Source organism: Cervus canadensis, chromosome 26 (assembly GCF_019320065.1).
Source record: "Cervus canadensis isolate Bull #8, Minnesota chromosome 26, ASM1932006v1, whole genome shotgun sequence".
Classification (NCBI taxonomy): domain Eukaryota; kingdom Metazoa; phylum Chordata; class Mammalia; order Artiodactyla; family Cervidae; genus Cervus; species Cervus canadensis.
The window spans coordinates 20,664,516-20,683,325 of record NC_057411.1 but is presented as its reverse complement, the minus strand read 5'-3'; the positions used below and the strand labels follow the sequence as shown (position 1 = coordinate 20,683,325).

Here is an 18,810-nt window from a genome sequence, read left to right as displayed (position 1 = left end):
ATTTTAAGTAATCAAAACCCTGCTTTTAAGATTTATCTTAGCTCATTTCACAGTTGAATAATGAAGGTATATTCAAGTTAATATAGCATTGATCTCTGCCTAAAAATAATATACTGGCATTAAAAAACTATGTTGTATTTATAAAAGAAATAATAAAATAGTTTTTCCATGATCTTTTCTGGATTTACAGATGTCTATAGTCATATTATCTGCGAATGGATCTAACTGGATTTTAATTACTTTCTGTTGTCTAATTACACAGGCTAATAGTTCCAACCCATTGTAAATAGTATTGGAGATAGTGAGCATCCTTGATTTACTCCTGACTTTAACAGATATTTTTCTCCTTTTTGAAGGCACTTACAATTCATGATACAGAAAAATGCCAAGCATGGGATCTAGGAACCAACTTCTTTCTCTGTGAAGATGATGTTATTAATTTAAGAAACAGGTGAAGATAGATATTTTGATGTGTTATCATAGGATTTTTTTTAAATGTTGCAGTTACTTAGAACATTTTCTGAATCTAGAATACCAATTCAGTCTTAGCTATTTAACTCATCACCATAAATTCACTCTACCATAGACAAATAAGTACTGACGTGTAAATATTTATGTTTCACAAAATTTTAATATTGTCACATTGCCACTTAGGAATGAATTTCTTTGAGATTGTTAAAGTAGGTCTTTATTATTGCTCAATCATTAAGAGACTGAAGGAGTGTTGGCCTATAAGGGTATATACATTTTGGGATTGACTTATTCTGGAATATGACAGTGTGCTACATCTTAAGATTGTATAGTAAAAATAAGTCTTAGTTTCTTTTCTTCCTCTCTAGTTTAAAATTCCCATTGAAATTTTGTAACATTTAGGTTTCTATAATGTCTTCAGAGTGTCCAAATTTGAAAAATTGAAAGTGTTTATTGAACACAAGAGTAGTAATAAAGTCTTTTTTCTCTTTTGTGTGTATATGTTTTGTATTTTTAGGGCTGAAGCTGTACTTCAACATATTGCAGAATTAAATCCGTATGTTCATGTCACATCATCATCTATTCCTTTAAATGAAACCACAGATCTCTCCTTCTTAAATACATACCAGGTTAGTACTCCATTTTATATTAGATATGATTGACAGATTCTAAGCTTAAAAGTTGGCTTAAAGCTCAACATTCAGAAAACTAAGATCATGGCATCCAGTCCCATCACTTCATGGCAAATAGATGGTGAACCAGTGGAAACAGAGATTTTAATTTTGGGGGCTCCAAAATCACTGCCGATGGTGACTGCAGCCATGAAATTAAAAGACACTTACTCCTTGGAAGGAAAGTTATGACCAACCTAGACAGCATATTAAAAAGCAGAGACATTACTTTGCCAACAAAGGTCCATCTAGTCAAGGCTTTGGTTTTTCCAGTAGTCAGGTATGCATGTGAGAACTGGACTGTAAAGAAACCTGAGGGCCAAAGAATTAATGCTTTTGAACTGTGGTGTTGGAGAAGACTCTTGAGAGTTCCTTGGACTGCAAGGAGATCCAACCAGTCCGTCCTGAAGGAGATCACTCCTGGGTGTTCATTGGAAGGACTGATGTTGGAGCTGAAACTCCAATACTTTGGCCACCTAATGTTAAAAACTGACTCATTTGAAAAGACCCTGATGCTGGGAAAGATTGAAGTCAGGAGGAGAAGCGGATGACACAGGATGAGATGGTTGGATGGCATCACCGACTCAATGGACATGAGTTTGGGTAAACTCTGGGAGTTGGTGATGGACAGGGAGGCCTGGCGTGCTGCAGTACATGGGGTCGCAAAGAGTCGGACACGACTGAGTGACTGAACTGGACTGAAGGAAAATCATTAAGTATTAATAAAGTACTGATGGAACTAATTTAATATAGTCTATTAAGTAGACCAAAAAACTCAGGTTAAAAGACTTAGAATAATACCTTTAAAGTGCTTTGTTTTAGGGCAAGGACCTAAGAATTACAAAGCAATTCTATCAGTCAGCTATTTTCACAGTAACCTGCATGAGAAACCGCAGATTCAGTGGTTTATAGCAACATGCATTTCTTTCTCATGCATCTGGATGTCAGTTGGAATTCACCTGTTCTAGCTAAACTTAAACTCCACAGTCTGAGTCTTGGTCCATGAACCTCTCTTCTGGGACCAGGAGGCTACCTGAGACGTGGTCTCTTACCAGTAGCAGAAATACAAAGGAGTAAGTGCCACGTTCCAAGCACATTTCAAACCTGTTTGTGTTACTTCCATTAATATTTCGTTGACCAGAGCAGGTCACATGGTCAAGTCCAAAGTAAAAGAGCAGGAAAACACACTCTGCTCTTCCTAAGGCCTTAGGCAAAGAGTGATATGTAACCCAGGTACATATAAGTAAACAATATGGACCAACAGTTCAGTCTACGTTAAGTAGCAAATAAAAACAAAAAGTCTCAGCACCTGGGATGTTCTGAAAGTGACTGCATTTCTTCCCTGTGATTATATTATGATACCCATTGTCTAGGAAAAAGCACTCCTGTGTTTCTTAAGATCTCAATACTTCTGACACTTATGTGACTATATGTTTATGCGTTTTCCCCACACACCAGGCAATTCTCCAACTCTGGACACCTAGCTTGGTGTCCTTCAGTTCAGTTCAGTTCAGTCCTGACACTCTGCCTGGAGAAGATAGTGTCAGATCCCACAGGTTAAGGACTCAGTCATATAAGAACCCACATCCTCCAGCCCTTTTCTGATGCCAGTTGCAAGTTCAGGTTGTTAACATGTGCTTCTCAGAGCTGGCTATGAATCAGGTTTGCACAACCCCCTCCTTAGGTTCAGTTAGTTTACTAGAGCGGCACACAAACTCAGAAAAACAGTTTACTTACTAGATTACGAGGTTATTGTATTATAATAGACTATGACTCAGGAATAGCCAGGTAGAAGAGATGCATAGGTCAGGGGATGGGGGATGGGTGCCAGGGTTACCATGTTTCCACAGCCTCTCCAGTATGCCACCTTCCCAGTACCTTCACAAGTTGAAGCCCCTGGTTCAGGGATTTTTATGGGAGCTTTATTATGTGAGCAAAAATGATTAATAGTATACATTGGCCATTAGTGATTAAGTCAGTTTCCAGCACAAGAGGTCTGGGAGAAGGACTGAAGGTCCTTACAGCCTAAGGTTGGTTCCCCTGACAACCAGCCCCCATCCTTAGGGGCTTTTCAAAAGTCATCTCATTAACATAAACTCAGGTGGGTCTGAAAGGGTTTGTTATGAAAAGCAAGACATTTACTTCACCTTTTTCACTGTGAAGATATTTCCCAAAGGACAAAACTAAATATTATGATGAAAGATGCCCCTGAGCTCTTATATAGGAAATCATGAGAGTAGTAGCAGCTATGTGCTAGGAACCTTGAATGAAGACAAAATATGTATTTCTTATTATAAGGACAGTATCACACCCACTTAAAGATCATTGTAGATGTCCATTCTTGACTGGATAACTTGAAATCCATCCTGCTACAGAAATATTTAATAGACTGTCTACAGTAGAATTACTTAATAGACTTCTTTTTCAGTGATTGCATGAGGTCAAAATAGTATAAGGGAAATGCTCTGAAACCAAAATTGGATAGGTAATTAAAAGGAAGCCAGTTAACTGTGGCTGTGTTCACTTTCTGGACACAGTTTGCTTGTCTCAGTTACCGCATTTCTTAGGAATTGGGAATGGTCACACAGAAACTAGATAAAAACTTGTCTGTATGAGATACAATATATAATTGAGGCCTACCACCTCTGTGTAACTCTCTGGAACCTCAGAAAGCTACATCCTTAATGAAAAGATGTATGAGAACAATCTTTGACCATCAGAATAGGAAATTTGTCTATTTTCTCTTGTTGATGTGGTTTAGTCATTAGGTCATGTCCAACCCTTTACAACCTCATGGACTGCAGCACGCTAGGTTCCTCTTGTCTTTCACTATGTCCCAGGGTTTGCTCAAATTCATGTTCATTAAGTCAGTGATGGTATCTAATCATCTCATCCTCTGCTGCCCCCTTCTTTTGCTTTCAATCTTTCGCAGCATCAGTGTCTTTCCCATTGAGTTGGCTCTTCGTGTAGCTTTCAGCTTCAGCATCATTCCTTCCAATGAATATTCAAGTTTGATTTCCTTTAGGATTGACTGGTTTGATCTTCTTGCCGTCCAAGGGACTCTCAAGACTCCTCTCCAGCACCACAGTTCGAAAGCAGAAGTTCTTTGGCACTCAGCCTTCTTTATGGTCCAGCTCTCACATCCATACATGACTACTAGAAAAACCATAGCTTTTGATTATAAGGATCTTTGTGATGTCTCTGCTTTTTAATATGCTGTCTGGGCTTGTCATAGCTTTCCTTCCAAGGAGTAAGTGTCTTAATTTCATGGCTGCAGTCACCATCTGCAGTGATTTTGGAGCCCAAGAAGAGAAAATCTGTCACTGCTTCTACTTTTTCCCCTTCTGTTTACCATGAAATGATGGGACCAGATGCCATGATCTTAGTTTTTTGAATGTTGAATTTCATGCCAGCTTTTTCACTCTGCTCTTTCACCCTTGTCGAGAAGCTTTTTAGTTACTGTACATTTCTGCCATTAGGACAGTATCATCTGCATATATGAGGTTGTTGATATTTCTCCTGGCAGTATTAATTCCAGCTTGTGATTCATCCAGCCCAGCATTTCACTTGATATACTCTACATATGGGTTTCCCAAGTGGTGTAGTGGTAAGGAATTCTCCTAGCAATGCAGAGGACACCAGAGATGCAGATTTGATCACTGGGTCAGGAAGATCCCCTTGGAGTAGGAAATGACAACCCACTCTAGTATTTTTGCCTGGAAAATTGCATGGACAGAGGAGCCTGACAGGCTACAGTCCATAAGGTCTTACTTAAAGAGTCAGACACAACTCGGCACATGAGCACAGCGCATACTCTGCATGTAAGTTAAATAAGTAAGGTGACAGCATACAGCCTTGTCATACACCTTTCACGGTTTGGAACCAGTCAGTTGTTCCATGTCCAATTCAAACTTGCTTCTTGACCCACATACAGGTTTCTCAGAAGACAGGGAAGGTGGTCTAAAGCTCCCATCTCTTTAAGAATTTCCATGGTTTGTTGTAATTCACACAGAGCTCTCTGGAGCTCTGGATTAAAAAAAAAAAAAAGATCTTCTCTGGGAGTTCTTACCCATAGGCATGCCCTCATATAAGTTTGATATGAACTTAAATTTCCCAAGCTGAGAACTTAACGTTAAAATCTACGTTAAAACCTACACTGGAATGCCACAAAGAAACAAAACTCAAAGATCTAGTGTCATATACCCTCAACCAGGCCACACTTTATTCTAATATGTAAAGCCCCTATGAGGCTATGTTCATAATACAAAATAATAAGACAGGAAGAAGTTCAGCATGATCAAGAGTCAGTGGATATAACAAACAATAGAGCTGAACCTCCAAGAATTTCAGGTAATAGAATTATTGGATGGGGACCATAAAATGTTCAAACTAAATCTTATAAGAAGGGATTAAAAATACAATATGAAAATAACATACCAGTGAATGCAGTTAGGCAGATATAACCAAATAGAACTTTTTGAAATGGAAAAAATAGTCCTAAAAGTTAAAACTTAATGAGTAGATTAAACAGTGCATATAAGAATTAATGGACTGAAAAAAAAAAAAAGAATTAATGGACTGAAGGATAGAGCTGAGGATATTTTTGAGACTACAGCACACAGAAAGAATATATGAAAGAGAAATTTTAAAAAATGATAGCTTGAGTAAAAAGCTCTAATTCATGGGGTTGGACTTCTAGAAAAAGGGTTATTCAAATAAATGATGCTTAGGAATTTTCCAGCATTGGTGGAACACAGACCAGGCTCAGTACTGTTAGACTCAGTATGTACTGAGTCTAATAAGATTTGCTTTTACCTTATTTGCAAGCTAATAAGTTAGCCTGTTACAGTTTCATGGATGCTAGCAGAAAACATGAAGATTCCTGGGTCAGAAACTAAGGACTTAATTACTCCCGAGCTGGTAAGCGTGAGCATGGCACTTGCCTAGTTTCCTCCTGCCTTCCTCCAGGTCTCCCCTGTGCCGTGCAGAGGGCTCAGTGGATGCCTGCACATGTGGAGGGCTCCTTTAGAAGAAAGGAACATTGAGCTCGGGGAACCTGCCTTTTTATAGCAAGCAGTGAATAAGCTTGCTCTTTGTCCCAGAGGGAGACATTATCTCATTTCTCAAGTTTGCACCAGGCAAATGCAATCCTGAGAAACAACCCACGTAAAGAATGGTCAGAGCCTTGAATTCATGGCAATACTCGGTGGGAGAGCTATGGAAAATTACCTTTCTGTAGGAAGCTCATCGTGTTCTAAGCTAGATAAAACTAAATCCACACCCAGATAGATAGTGGTAGTGAAAGTGAGTTATTCATTTCCTGGAACCAGCATCAAGGAAAGCTCCAGACTGCGAGATTTGACCTGCTTTTGCCTTTTTTGATTGATGGTGGGCTGTAATAAAATACTTTGGCCTTTCATGAGTTTTTCAGTTATGATAAAATCTGATTATAAAACTTTCTTTGCTTATCTCACTGGATGATGATAAAAAAGTAAGCATTGAAAATGATAATTTGGTATCTTAAATAACAGAACTTTGTTGTTTCACTAGTAACACTGTCGTAAAACAAAAGTTGTGTTGTAAATCTGTTGAATCTCTGAATAAAAGAAAGCTAAGCCAACTAATACATCTTTTTAAAAATGTAGTTGTTATCCTTTTAAACTAGCATTTAATTTATACTCTGATGAGTAGCTTAGCAGCTCCATGGCAGTAACAGGTAAAGCAAAATCTACCATCATTTGGGATGCACATATACCATAGAGAATGTTAAGGTTTGCTTCTAACTGTGAAGTCTGTACTGGTAATTGAATTCAGCGTGGGCAGGTTTTTCCCTGTATGTACTATGCCATTTTATGTAAAGGACTTGAATGTCCACAGGTTTTGGTTCTGGAACCAATCCCCCTGCGGATACCTAGAGATGGCGGTGTGTATTACTTTCTCTTTTGCTGTTCTGTATCTCTGAAGGTGTTAACATTAAAATGGAATACAGTAGGTTAGTATTTTTTACAAAGAAAACAATGTATTTTTAGCGAAGTGCAAACTGGGATGCTTCTGAGTTAGAAGTTGTGCACTACCAAAATAATTGTTTATTTTCTAATCTTTAATTTCTTGTATCCTTCTCAACAGTGTGTAGTATTGACGGAGATGAAACTTTCATTGCAGAAGAAGATCAATGACTTCTGCCGTTCTCAGAGCCCTCCAATTAAGGTGATAATATCACTTAATAATGACACGTAGTTTAGCAAAGGAAATGCACTTTCACTATTAGAATTTGTAGCTTTTCAGTGAATTGCATAAGAAACCTTTTACATGAGTAATATTTTTAATTTTGATTTTCAAAGTGTGGTCCAAGGACACTGAAGGTCTCTGAAACCCTTTCTCAGGGTCTGCAAAGTCAAACCATTTTTAAAATATTGAAATGTTATTTGCCTTTTTCACTTTGATTCTCTTATGGGTTATATTATATAGATAATATAATATCTATATTATAGATAGATAGATATTTTCTATCTAGCTATCATTTTAATGAGTAGAGTTTCCAGAGTCTACTTGATGGTGATATCATTGCTCTGACAGCTGGTGGAATGTGTGTTTATGTTGGCTTTTCTTTCTAACACAGTGATATCAGTAGATATAACCCACATAAACAAAAACTCATTGGGTTGTCAATAATTTTTAAGAACATGAAGGGATCATGAGACCAAAAAAAAAGAGAACTGTTGAATTGTAAAAGTAGAATATAGGTGGCCAGGCCTGTTAGGGGCTAATGCAGTAAGTAGTCCAGGTGAGAGATGCTGGTGCCTTTTTCAAAAGAGATGAAAATAGAGATTGTGAGAAGTTGTTGAATTTGAAGTATCTTTTGTAAAAAAGACTAATGGATTGAGCATGGATGAATGAGAGTTGTGAAGGAAAGAATGACCAAGAATGACTCTGAGATTTTTGTCCAAAATAATTAGATAAGTAGTGATGACACTCAGAAAACTGGAAAGAGGTCTAGATGGGACAAATCATAATTCATCCCCTGCAGTTGAATACATATTACTAACTGCACTTCCTTTGTTGGGGTCCTTTATTCCTTTGGAAAAAGGAAAATGCTATTTGTTCCTTTGAGATAGGCTCTGAACTATCATCATACTGTATCAGATAGATGTGCTGAAAATTTTTGGACTGGTATTTACATAGCATATTTATACCTTATAGAACATGTGTGCCATAGTTCATAAATTATTAAGATGAATAAGATATACAGTGGTCAGTAAACTTTGAACAGGACAGAGAAATTTTATAAAGTAATTATACTAATTTATAAACTAAAATCTTTGTGTGATTGATACATTTATTCATACTTTAAAGTTGTTTTGCAAAGAAGGAAATTGTTCTTGAGTTTGCAAACTTAAAAAAAAAAGTTTCTAACTTTCTTCTGTTTTATGTCTCATTAAGAATGCTGTAAATACCTATTTCAATAGTAAAGGCAGTGCATGATCAAGTAGAAGGTAATCTGTTAACCATTTTATGACTTCATTTGATAGGGAGTATAAAGTCATTTTAATGAGCTAGATTTTTAGATAGATAGATAGATACAGAGAATAAAAATCACTTTCAAGAACACATTTATGACTGTGTTTATGAATTTGATCTTTACCTTTCCTGACTTCGATGTGCTCTGTTCCTCAGTCCCTTTTCTGCTGACTCAGTCTTAGCTTTTAGCTCTCTTTTGTTTTCCTCTAACTCTACCACTTTTGGTGAATGGACACTCCATTCTGCCTTTCTAAAATGAAAAACAAGAATTCACTGCTAGACCATTAAACCAAGGTATCTCCTTCTTATATTCTGTGCTTGGTTTTTAGGATAAAGCAGGAGTTTTTGTTATTTAAAAATTACAGAATGTCCAATGCTGTGCTGATGTTGCTTCTAGTTTTGTGACACCAATATCCAGTCCTAAATACCTGACCTCTTGATTCTGAAACCAGTTTACAAATAATTTATCATATTTGTGGTCACTTTATATCTCAAAGAATATGCTTAATTATAAATAAAATTGTCACCAGGGGGTCCAAAGATAGTTGAGTTTTTTTTTTTCTTTACATAAATGTATTAATCTTGAACTTGTTTTTTCATTTCAGTTTATCAGTGCAGATGTACATGGCATTTGGTCACGGTTGTTTTGCGATTTTGGTGATGAATTTGAAGTTTTAGATACAACAGGAGAAGAACCAAAAGAAATTTTCATTTCGAATATAACGCAAGTATGATTATATATGTGTATTATTGTTTATGATTGATTTTTAAGTTGATGTTTTAAAAAGGTAATATTAGCAAAATATTGTAGTACACAGTCTTTTTTATTTGATTAAAATTGAAGTTGGGATATTAAGAAAGTATTCTGGTTTCCATCTAACATTTAATAATTGGTACATCAGCATTTGTTGATGTCATTAATTTTAATTTTGTTCTATGTCATGTTCCTATGGGACATTAATTGTAAGTCAGTGTTTACTGAACAGTTTATTATGTCAGGTCATAGATGAATTACGAGTGCCATAATTCTCTTGGCCCAACACTCTTGACTCCAGGAAGATGGACACTTAAGTCATCACAGACAAAAGCTTTTCTGATTTGACATATTTCTAAAACAGTATTTGGAGGAGGAAGAAACCTTAAGAGTTAACTAACCATCAAATCAAAAGGTCTGACTTTTTTTTCTAACTGTGTTCTCTTAATGTCAGGCAAGCTTAATTTTTTTATTACCTAAAAGAATTGGAGAAAATGTTATGATCCACTTTTACTACTGTTTCCTTTTAGCCTAAATCACTAACTTTATTTGCACTCTTTATAAAATCAATTTACATTAAAGCTCAAAAGAAGCCAAGTACAAAGGAATGAAAATATACTTTGAATAGTATTTGTGCTTCTGTCTTTATACTTTATTTTTAAACCCAGTGTTAATGTTGGCGTTCTTACCACTTTTTAAGGCAAATTCATTAAAAAGTTATTTTTTGTATCCGTTTGTTTACAGAATGGTTTGTTGTTCAGCCTTTTACCTTCTCTAGTTATTGTTAGTTTGTCCCTGAGAATATTATAGAGTTAGAATAAGCTGCAAGGAATCTTGTATTGCACTGATATTTTCTTTTATTAAACAGTGCAGGAAATATGGAAGTTAGCCATAAAAAATCAGAAAAATATACCATAGTCCTCATTTAAATTATCTGCAAGTCATTTCTCCTTCTTAAGGTCCTTATGAATGCTATTATTCTTGAGATGTTATTAATAGTACACCCACATTACATTAATTTTTTCTGCATGTTTGTGGTCTTTTTTAGTTTTTATTTTTTAATGTTTGTGGTCTCAATTGTATTTCTCAAATCATTAAACAGTGAGAGAATTTTTAGAGTCTACACAATTATGAAAGAGACAATAATAATTCCATTAGGTTTTATGTAAATTAAATCATTATCACCTTATTTAAGCAATGGTTGGATTATATGCAGTTAGGAAATTTACAGTACAATTATGAAAGAGACAATAATAATTCCATTAGGTTTTATGTAAATTAAATCATTATCACCTTATTTAAGCAATGGTTGGATTATATGCAGTTAGGAAATTTACAGTTGTCTGCTGTATCTCAGGCACCCTCTTAGATGAGATAAGCTAATTTCTTCTATTTTTACCTGATATGCAGGGCTATATACTATTTCTTTGATTTACAGTGTTGCAGCTTTATACTGTTAATACCACTTTCCTAGCGTTAAATTTCCATCCTTCATTCTTAATATTTCTTTGATTTTCAAAGTTAGACTCATCTTTTATGTTCACAGTCTTTCATGTTGTTGTTATTTTTGTTCAGTAAGTAAGTCATGTCTGACTCTTCATGACCCCATGGACTGCAGCACACCAGGCCTCCCTGTCCTTCAGTATTACCCAGAGTTTGCTGAAGTTCACATCCTTTGAAACAGTTATACTGTCCAACCATCTCATCCTCTGCTGCCCTCAATCTTTCCTAGCCTCAGGATCTTTTCCATTGAGTTGGCTTTTTGTATCAAGTAGCCAAAGTACCGGAGCTTCAGCTTCAGCATCAGTCCTTCTGATGAGTATTCAGGGTTGATTTCCTTTATGACTGACTGGTTTGATCTCCTCAGTGTCCAAGGAACTCTCAAGAGTCTTCTGTAGCACCACAATTTGAAAATATCAATTCTTTGGTGCTCAGCTTTCTCTGTGGTTCAGCTCTCACATCTGCACATGTGAGACCATAGTTTTGACTGTACAGCCCTTTGTTAGCAAAGTGATGTCTTTGATTTTGAATATACTGTCTAGGTTTGTCACTGCTTTCCTTCTAAGAAATCCGTGTCTTCTAATTTCATGTCTGCAGTCACCATTCACAGTGATTTTGGAGCCCAAGAAGAATCTGTCACTGCTTCTACTTTTCCCCCTTCTATTTGCCATGAAGTGATGAGTCTTTCATAAATGACTTTAGAACTTGAATTCAGTTACTTTGAGTATGTTTTGTAAATCACAGAAATCCTTGAGTTTGTGAGATATTTGAACTGCTTGAGATACCTATTTCTGCTCAACATAGAAATCGTAAACATTCATAATAAAATGATATGGTTGTCACTGTCTTGTGACAGTTCTTTAAATATTTGTGTTTACAATGGAAGGAGAAGAATGGCTTGCAATTTTGGTTGTTTTGAGAATTTTATGATAACTTGGTCCTTTTTATGTGAGATTTGGAATTTGTATAAAAAAGGACTTTGTGAACTTGTTTTTACTCTTATTTCTAGGCTAATCCTGGCATTGTCACTTGCCTTGAAAATCATCCTCACAAACTTGAAACGGGACAGTTCGTAACATTTCGAGAAATTAATGGAATGACAGGCTTAAATGGATCCACACAACAAATAACTGGTAAGTTTATGTTTATTAATTTGTTTATACTTATTCATTATTCATTGCATTTATAGTCCAGACACTGTACTTTTTGAGACTACACCATCAACTCAAAAGGGGTGATCCAGTTCTTCACCTCAAGACATTCAATCCAACTTGTTGTCAGTCGCTCAGTCGTGTCTGACTCTTTGCAACCCCGTGAACTGCAGCATGCTAGGCTTTCCTGTCCTTCATCATCTCCTTGAGCTTGCTTAAACTTATGTCCATTGAGTCGGTGATGCCATCCAACCATCTGGTCCTCTGTCGACCCCTTCTCCTCCTGCCTTCAATCTGTCCCAGCATCAGGGTCTTTTCTAAGGAGTCAGTGCTTCACATCAGGTGGCCAAGTACTGGAGCTTCAGCTTCAGCGTCAGTTCTTCCAATGAATATTCAAGGTTGATTTCCTTTTGGATTGACTGGTTTGATCTCCTTGCAGTCCAAGGGACTCTTCAGAGTCTTGTGCGACACGACGGTTCAGAAGCCTCAATTCTTTGGCGTTCAGCTTTCTTTATAGTCCAGCTCTCACATGCACACATGACTATTGAAAAAAACCTAGCTTTGACTATATGGACCTTTGTCACAAAGTAATGTCTCTGCTTTTTAGCATGCTGTCTAGGTCTGTCATAACTTTTCTTCCAAGGAGCAAGCGTCTTTTAATTTCATGGCTGCAGTCACCATCTGCAGTGATTTTGGAGCCCCCCAAAATAAAGTCTCTCACTGTTTCCATTGTTTCACCATCTGTTTGCCATGAAGTAATGGGACTGGATGCCATGATCTTAGTTTTTTGAGTGTTGAGTTATTTTTCTTAAATTATTTGTTTTAATTGGAAGATAATTAATTTACAATATTCTGATGATTTTGCCATACATCGACATGAATCAGCCACGGGTAGACATCCACAGGTGCACATGTATCCCCTCATCCCAAACCCCCCACCCCATCCCTCTGGGTTGTCCCAGAGCACCAGCTTAAAGTGCCCTGCTTCATGCATCAAACTTGCACTGGTCATCTATTTTACATATGGTAATATACATGTTCTCTCAAATCTTCCCACCCTGGCCTTCTCCCACAGAGTCCAAAAGTCTGTTCTTTATATTTGTGTCTCGTTTGCTGCCTTGTATATAGGATTGTTATTACTGTCTTTCTAAATTCCATGTATATGCATTAACATACAGTATTCGTGTTTCTCTTCCTGACTTACTTCACTCTGTATAATAGGCTCCAGTTTCATCCACCTCATTAGAACTGACTCAGATGCATTCCTTTTTATGGCTGTGTAGTATTTCATTGTGTATGTATACCACAACTTCGTTATCCATTCGTCTGCCGGTGGACATTTAGAGAATGTTGAGTTTTAAGCCAGCTTTTCTCCTTCCTCTTTCACCTTCATCAAGAGGCTCTTGAATTCCTCTTCGCTCTCTGCCATAAGGGTGGTGTCATCTGCATATCTGAGGTTATTGATATTTCTCCTGGCAATCTTGATTCCAGCTTGTGCTTCATCCAACCCAGCATTTCACACGATGTAGTCTGCATATAAGTTAAGTAAGCAGGGTGATGACATACAGCCTTGACGTACTCCTTTCCCAATTTGTAACCAGTCTGTTGTTCCATGTCCGGTTCTAACTATTGCTTCTTGACCTGCATACAGATTTCTCAGGAGGCAGGTTAGGTGGTCTTGTATTCCCATCTCTTTAAGAATTTTCCACAGTTTGTTGTGATCCACACAAAGTAAGGAGATAGCACCATTAGGCAGTGGCGTTACAGAGAAGAGGCATTCTGGGGACTCTAACCTTAGCAAGGATCCCTGCTCAGTTTTGGTGTAGCAGCAGTAGGGTTGGGGTGTCTGGGTTATAACTGGCTGCATTGGCTTGGGAAGATGGTGATAAGAGTATTCTGTGCAGAAGCAAACAATAAGAAACAAGACAGAATTCAAGGAACTTAAAGATAGAGCAGCTCTACAGTGGGAGTTGAGATAGCAACAGACATACTGTTATCTCATGGTAGATAAGTGAAGATTCTGACACCTTATTTATTCACACATTAGGGAGTACAAAAAGCAAATTCTGGAGGGAAGATGAGTACAGTCTAGGCTCTTTAGGTGAAGTGACAGTGAAGTATTCACATGAAGATACTTTTTTGTTCAGTGACTTGGAAAAAAGGGATGAATGAATGTTAACTGCAGGCAGATTTGTGGACTTATTGGCAGGAAACTGAAGGAGTCTGTTTTGTTAGTAGACTGAGGTGAAATCATGACCCAAAGGAGAGATAAGGTGCCAAGGCCAGAGATCTGAAGAGAGTAAACAGTTTTAAAAATTGAAAAGTTACCAGGTTTCATTTAAGGCCATTTGAAATGAAGAGAATACATTTATGGCATCATTAGTCTTCATAGTTTATGATTTTCCTCCAGCCATGTGTAAAAGAGTTAAAGACATTGCTTTACAATGTGTAACTCACAGGCAGCATGTTTACACCTATTCAGCTGAGAGTGACTCAGTTTTATCTTTAGGGCATCTGAACATGTAATTATGTGATTAGTATATAGACTAGTGGTAAACTGATTACCTTTTTTTTCTTTTAATGACTACAAAAATAGATCCTTAGGAGAGAAAAAAATTTAGTGCCTGTTAAGAGCTCTTTATAGCAAAACAATTTTGGATCTATTTTTAAGAAGCTTTGGTAATAAATCTGTTGTAATTTGTTTCCCAGACTGTATCTAAATATGTAAAATACAGATTCAGATCATTGATATTACAAACTTTGTGTCTATTTTTGCATAAATTGACTCATTTACTTAAGAGTATCCTTTTTTGTCTTGGGGTCCATTCAGTGGTGGACTCTGGTGATGAATCCAAATCTTGGGGCTATATTTATGAAAGGAGAAGCCACTGGATATCAAGAAATGAAAATAAAGAAAACCCACATTTTGCATGAACAATTCTTTGAGCAGAGAAAGAATATTTAAGTAGAGTAGCAATTGATAAGTCTTTTTGTCCCCTGATATTTATTAATTGATACTTTACTGCTTTAAAGTAATTTTCCTGTTACTTGAAAACCATTTTTAAATGACTAAAATAGTATATGCTTATTCTTGATATAAATTGCCAACATCTGCTGGATCGTCGAAAAAGCAAGAGAGTTACAGAAAAACAGCTACTTCTGCTTTATTGACTATGCCAAAGCCTTCGACTGTGTGGATCACAATAAACTGTGGAAAATTCTTCAAGAGATGGGAATGCCAGACCACCTGACCTGCCTCGTGAGAAACCTGTATGCAGGTCAGGAAGCAACAGTTAGAACTGGATGCGGAATAACAGACTGGTTCCAAATAGGAAAAGGAGTACATCAAGGCTGTATATTGTCACCCTGCATATATAACTTATATGCAATTATATGCATCATGCGAAACGCTGGGCTAGAGGAAGCACAAGCTAGAATCAAGACGGCAGGGAGAAATATCCATAACCTCAGATATGCAGATGATACCACCCTTATGGCAGAAAGTGAAGAACTAAAGAGCCTCTTGATGAAAGTGAAAGAAGAGAGTGGAAAAGTTGGCTTAAAGCTCAACATTCAGAAAACTAAGATCATGGAATTTGATCCCATCACTTCATGGCAAATAAATGAGAAAACAATGGAAACAGTGGCTGACTTATATTTTTATGGGCTCCAAAATCACTGCAGATGGTGACTGCAGCCATGAAATTAAAAGACGCTTACTCCTTGGAAGGAAAGTTATGACCAACCTAGACAGTATATTAAAAAACAGAGACATTGCTTTGCCAACAATGGTCTGTCTAGTCAAGGCTATGGTTTTTCCAGTAGTTGTGGATGGATGTGACAGTTGGACTATAAAGAAAGCTGAGCGTTGAAGAATTGATGCTTTTGAACTGTGATGTTGGAGAAGACTCTTGAGAGTCCTTTGGACTGCAAGCAGATCCAACCAGTCCGTCCTGAAGGAGATCAGTCCCGGGTGTTCACTGGAAGGACTGATGTTGAAGCTGAAACTCCAATACTTTGACCACCTGATGCAAAGAACTGACTCATTTGAAAAGACCCTGATGCTGGGAAAGATTGAGGGCAGGAGGAGAAGGGGACGACAGAGAATGAGATGGCTGGATGCTATCACTGACTCAGTGGACATGGATTTGGGTAAACTCTGGGAGATGGTGATGGACAGGGAGGCCTGGCGTGCTGCGGTTCATGGGGTCGCAAAGAGTTGGACACGACTGAGCGACTGAACTGAATTGATTCTTGATATATATGTATATATGTTTAAATAGAGTTAAAAATGAGTACTGTTTCAGACCTCTCCCCTCTACTCCAGAATTAACGGCAACTAAGTTGAGTGTTTACTCTTCTGGTCTTTTCTGTCTAGTTGATATATAAGGCTTGTTTATTTAATTGAATTTTTTGAATAAGCAAATCATTCAAAAAAAATAGAAGGCAAATGTTTACAATGAAAACTTTACTGCCCACCTTTGGCTACCTCTCATTCTTACCTGTTCATTCTTCTTAGTTTATTGGATGTCCCTCCAGGCTTTTCTTAAGCGTTTTTACATGCAAGGTAGCATCTTATGAATAGAAACCCTTTGCGTTTCCATTAAACTAAACATCTCGATGGTCTTTTCACATCATTAATGTAGAATAGTCTCCTCCTCTCCCCTTGATGTCTCGTAGCATTTCATGGTCTCTTGAATATGGTATAGTATAATTCTGATTTGCATTTTATATATTATGAATGAGATTAAGTATCTTTTCTTAAGTTTTAGAGCTGTTTCATTTTCCTTTAATGTGAGTCATCTATCCTTTACCCGTTTTCTTAATGAGTATTATTGATCATTTTCCCCCAAACTCCTCATATATGGGGCATATTTGCTAAGGGTTTTTTTTTTTTTTTTAATGAATCACAAAAATTTTTTTGTAATGTGGCATTTGACTTTGTTTGTGATGGCTTTTACTGTATATGATGTCAAAGTTTTCCATTTTTTCTTGGATGCTTTTGAGTCATAATTAGAAATGCCTTCCTTACTGCAAAGTTTTAAAGAAATTTTTATTCCATACTCATATCTAATAATTTTTTTGATATTTAAAACTTCTATCCATTTGGAGTACTTCCCCACCTGACTTTTTTCCTAAAAAAATTTTCGAGTGATCTTTTCTTTACTGATTTGTGATACCACCTTAATTGTGTCTTTTGCGAGTCTGTTACTGAATAATAAATCTGTCTGCCTTTCTACTCATGAGCCAGTATCACAATTGTATTATTATCAACTATGTATATAACACATACCAGTATATTAATTATTGAAGCTTCATGAAGTATTTTAATATCTAATAATAAGCACCTCTGATTCCCTTTTTTCCTTCCTTCCAAGTTTTCTTGGTTGTTTTTGTGTTTAAGTCCTTATGTTCGTATTGGAAAGATAATCTGTCTAGCTCCCCAACTTCCACCTACCCACCCACCCCCCAAAATAGAAAAAATTTACACTGAAATTTTCTTAATTTTGTAAATTAGAAAAAATTAACATCTTTTTTATCATAAACTTTCAAATTAAATAATCATATCAGTAGATAATGGTTTTCTTTTTTCCCTTCTTTTAGTGGTATCACCATTTTCTTTTAGCATTGGTGATACTACAGAACTGGAACCTTATTTACATGGAGGCATAGCTATTCAAGTTAAGACTACTAAAACATTCTCCTTTGTAAGTATTTTTTTTTTCTTAAATATATTTCTTTACAGAAGAGTGGCAGGAGAGAAAAAAACAATAAAATTACTCATTGAAGAGATTTTGTTTTTTAATTTGTACGCACACTGAGGAAAATGAAATCAATGGAAATAAACTGACTTTAACAAAAAAAATTTAGAGAGTTGATCATACTTCTTATAATTACTTCCTAAGACAGAAGATGTAACTAATATGTATTTGAAAAATTTAACAAGCATTGATTCAGTATGTGTTTTATTTTATTATTCAGTTACATTTTTAAAGCAAAAGGAATATTTCTTTATCATATTTGTTATTTCAGGGTTTTTTAGATTTTAAGTTTTTTGGATTTCAAGAAGTTGTATGTTAGATATGTTAAATAATTCCCATAAACTGGCATTGAAAGGAAATGTATGTATCTGTAGAGGCTACTTTTATCAGGGAATTAAGGAGCCTCTTGCTGCTTAAACCCTTAGACCATTTCTTATAAGTAGTCTAATATATCTTTTTTCTTGAAAGTTCTCAAGGTTTTGACTTGACTAACTTCTTTTCCAGAACAATTATTAACTGAAGTCCTCAACAAGGTTGTTTAGCCCAGAGTTAAAGCAAAACAACAGATTAAAATATTGCGTCTTGTCAAATCTGCTCCAGCATTGCTTCCTCTTGCTATTGTCCCTAGTTTTTAATTATGCTTCAACTTATGCCTCAATAAATTTAAGATTGGGTTTGGTGGATTTTTTTTCAGAGGGGGTGATTTATTGTCTTGTTTGTTGAGTTTTTTGGCCTCCGTGTGTTCTTTGCTCCACACAAAAAATTTTAGCTGGGTATTTATTCAATTCTTGTCAGGTATAACAAGTCCTAAAACTTGGTATCAGAAAAAATACGGTAGCTCTTCGATTAAGATAATAGATTTTTTTGAGTACACACACACATGTTTAAGTTTCCCCAAATTTATTATGTGGAGCAGGTTGTCCAGTTGCATTTAACATTAAAAATATAAAGTGACATAATAAGAAAAGGAGTAACCAGGGAAT

General features: G+C 36.3%; 1 protein-coding gene across 1 annotated transcript in view; it reads left to right on the top strand.

Moving 5' to 3' along the window:
- The window catches only part of UBA6 (ubiquitin like modifier activating enzyme 6), an 81,243-nt gene that overhangs the window by 25,859 nt on the left and 36,574 nt on the right, over positions 1-18,810 (top strand). The window contains exons 5-10 of the mRNA XM_043447750.1: positions 357-451; positions 989-1,100; positions 7,269-7,349; positions 9,266-9,388; positions 11,924-12,047; positions 17,670-17,773. Coding sequence (XP_043303685.1) covers positions 357-451; positions 989-1,100; positions 7,269-7,349; positions 9,266-9,388; positions 11,924-12,047; positions 17,670-17,773 — 639 coding nt within the window. The remainder of the gene's footprint in view (positions 1-356; positions 452-988; positions 1,101-7,268; positions 7,350-9,265; positions 9,389-11,923; positions 12,048-17,669; positions 17,774-18,810) is intronic.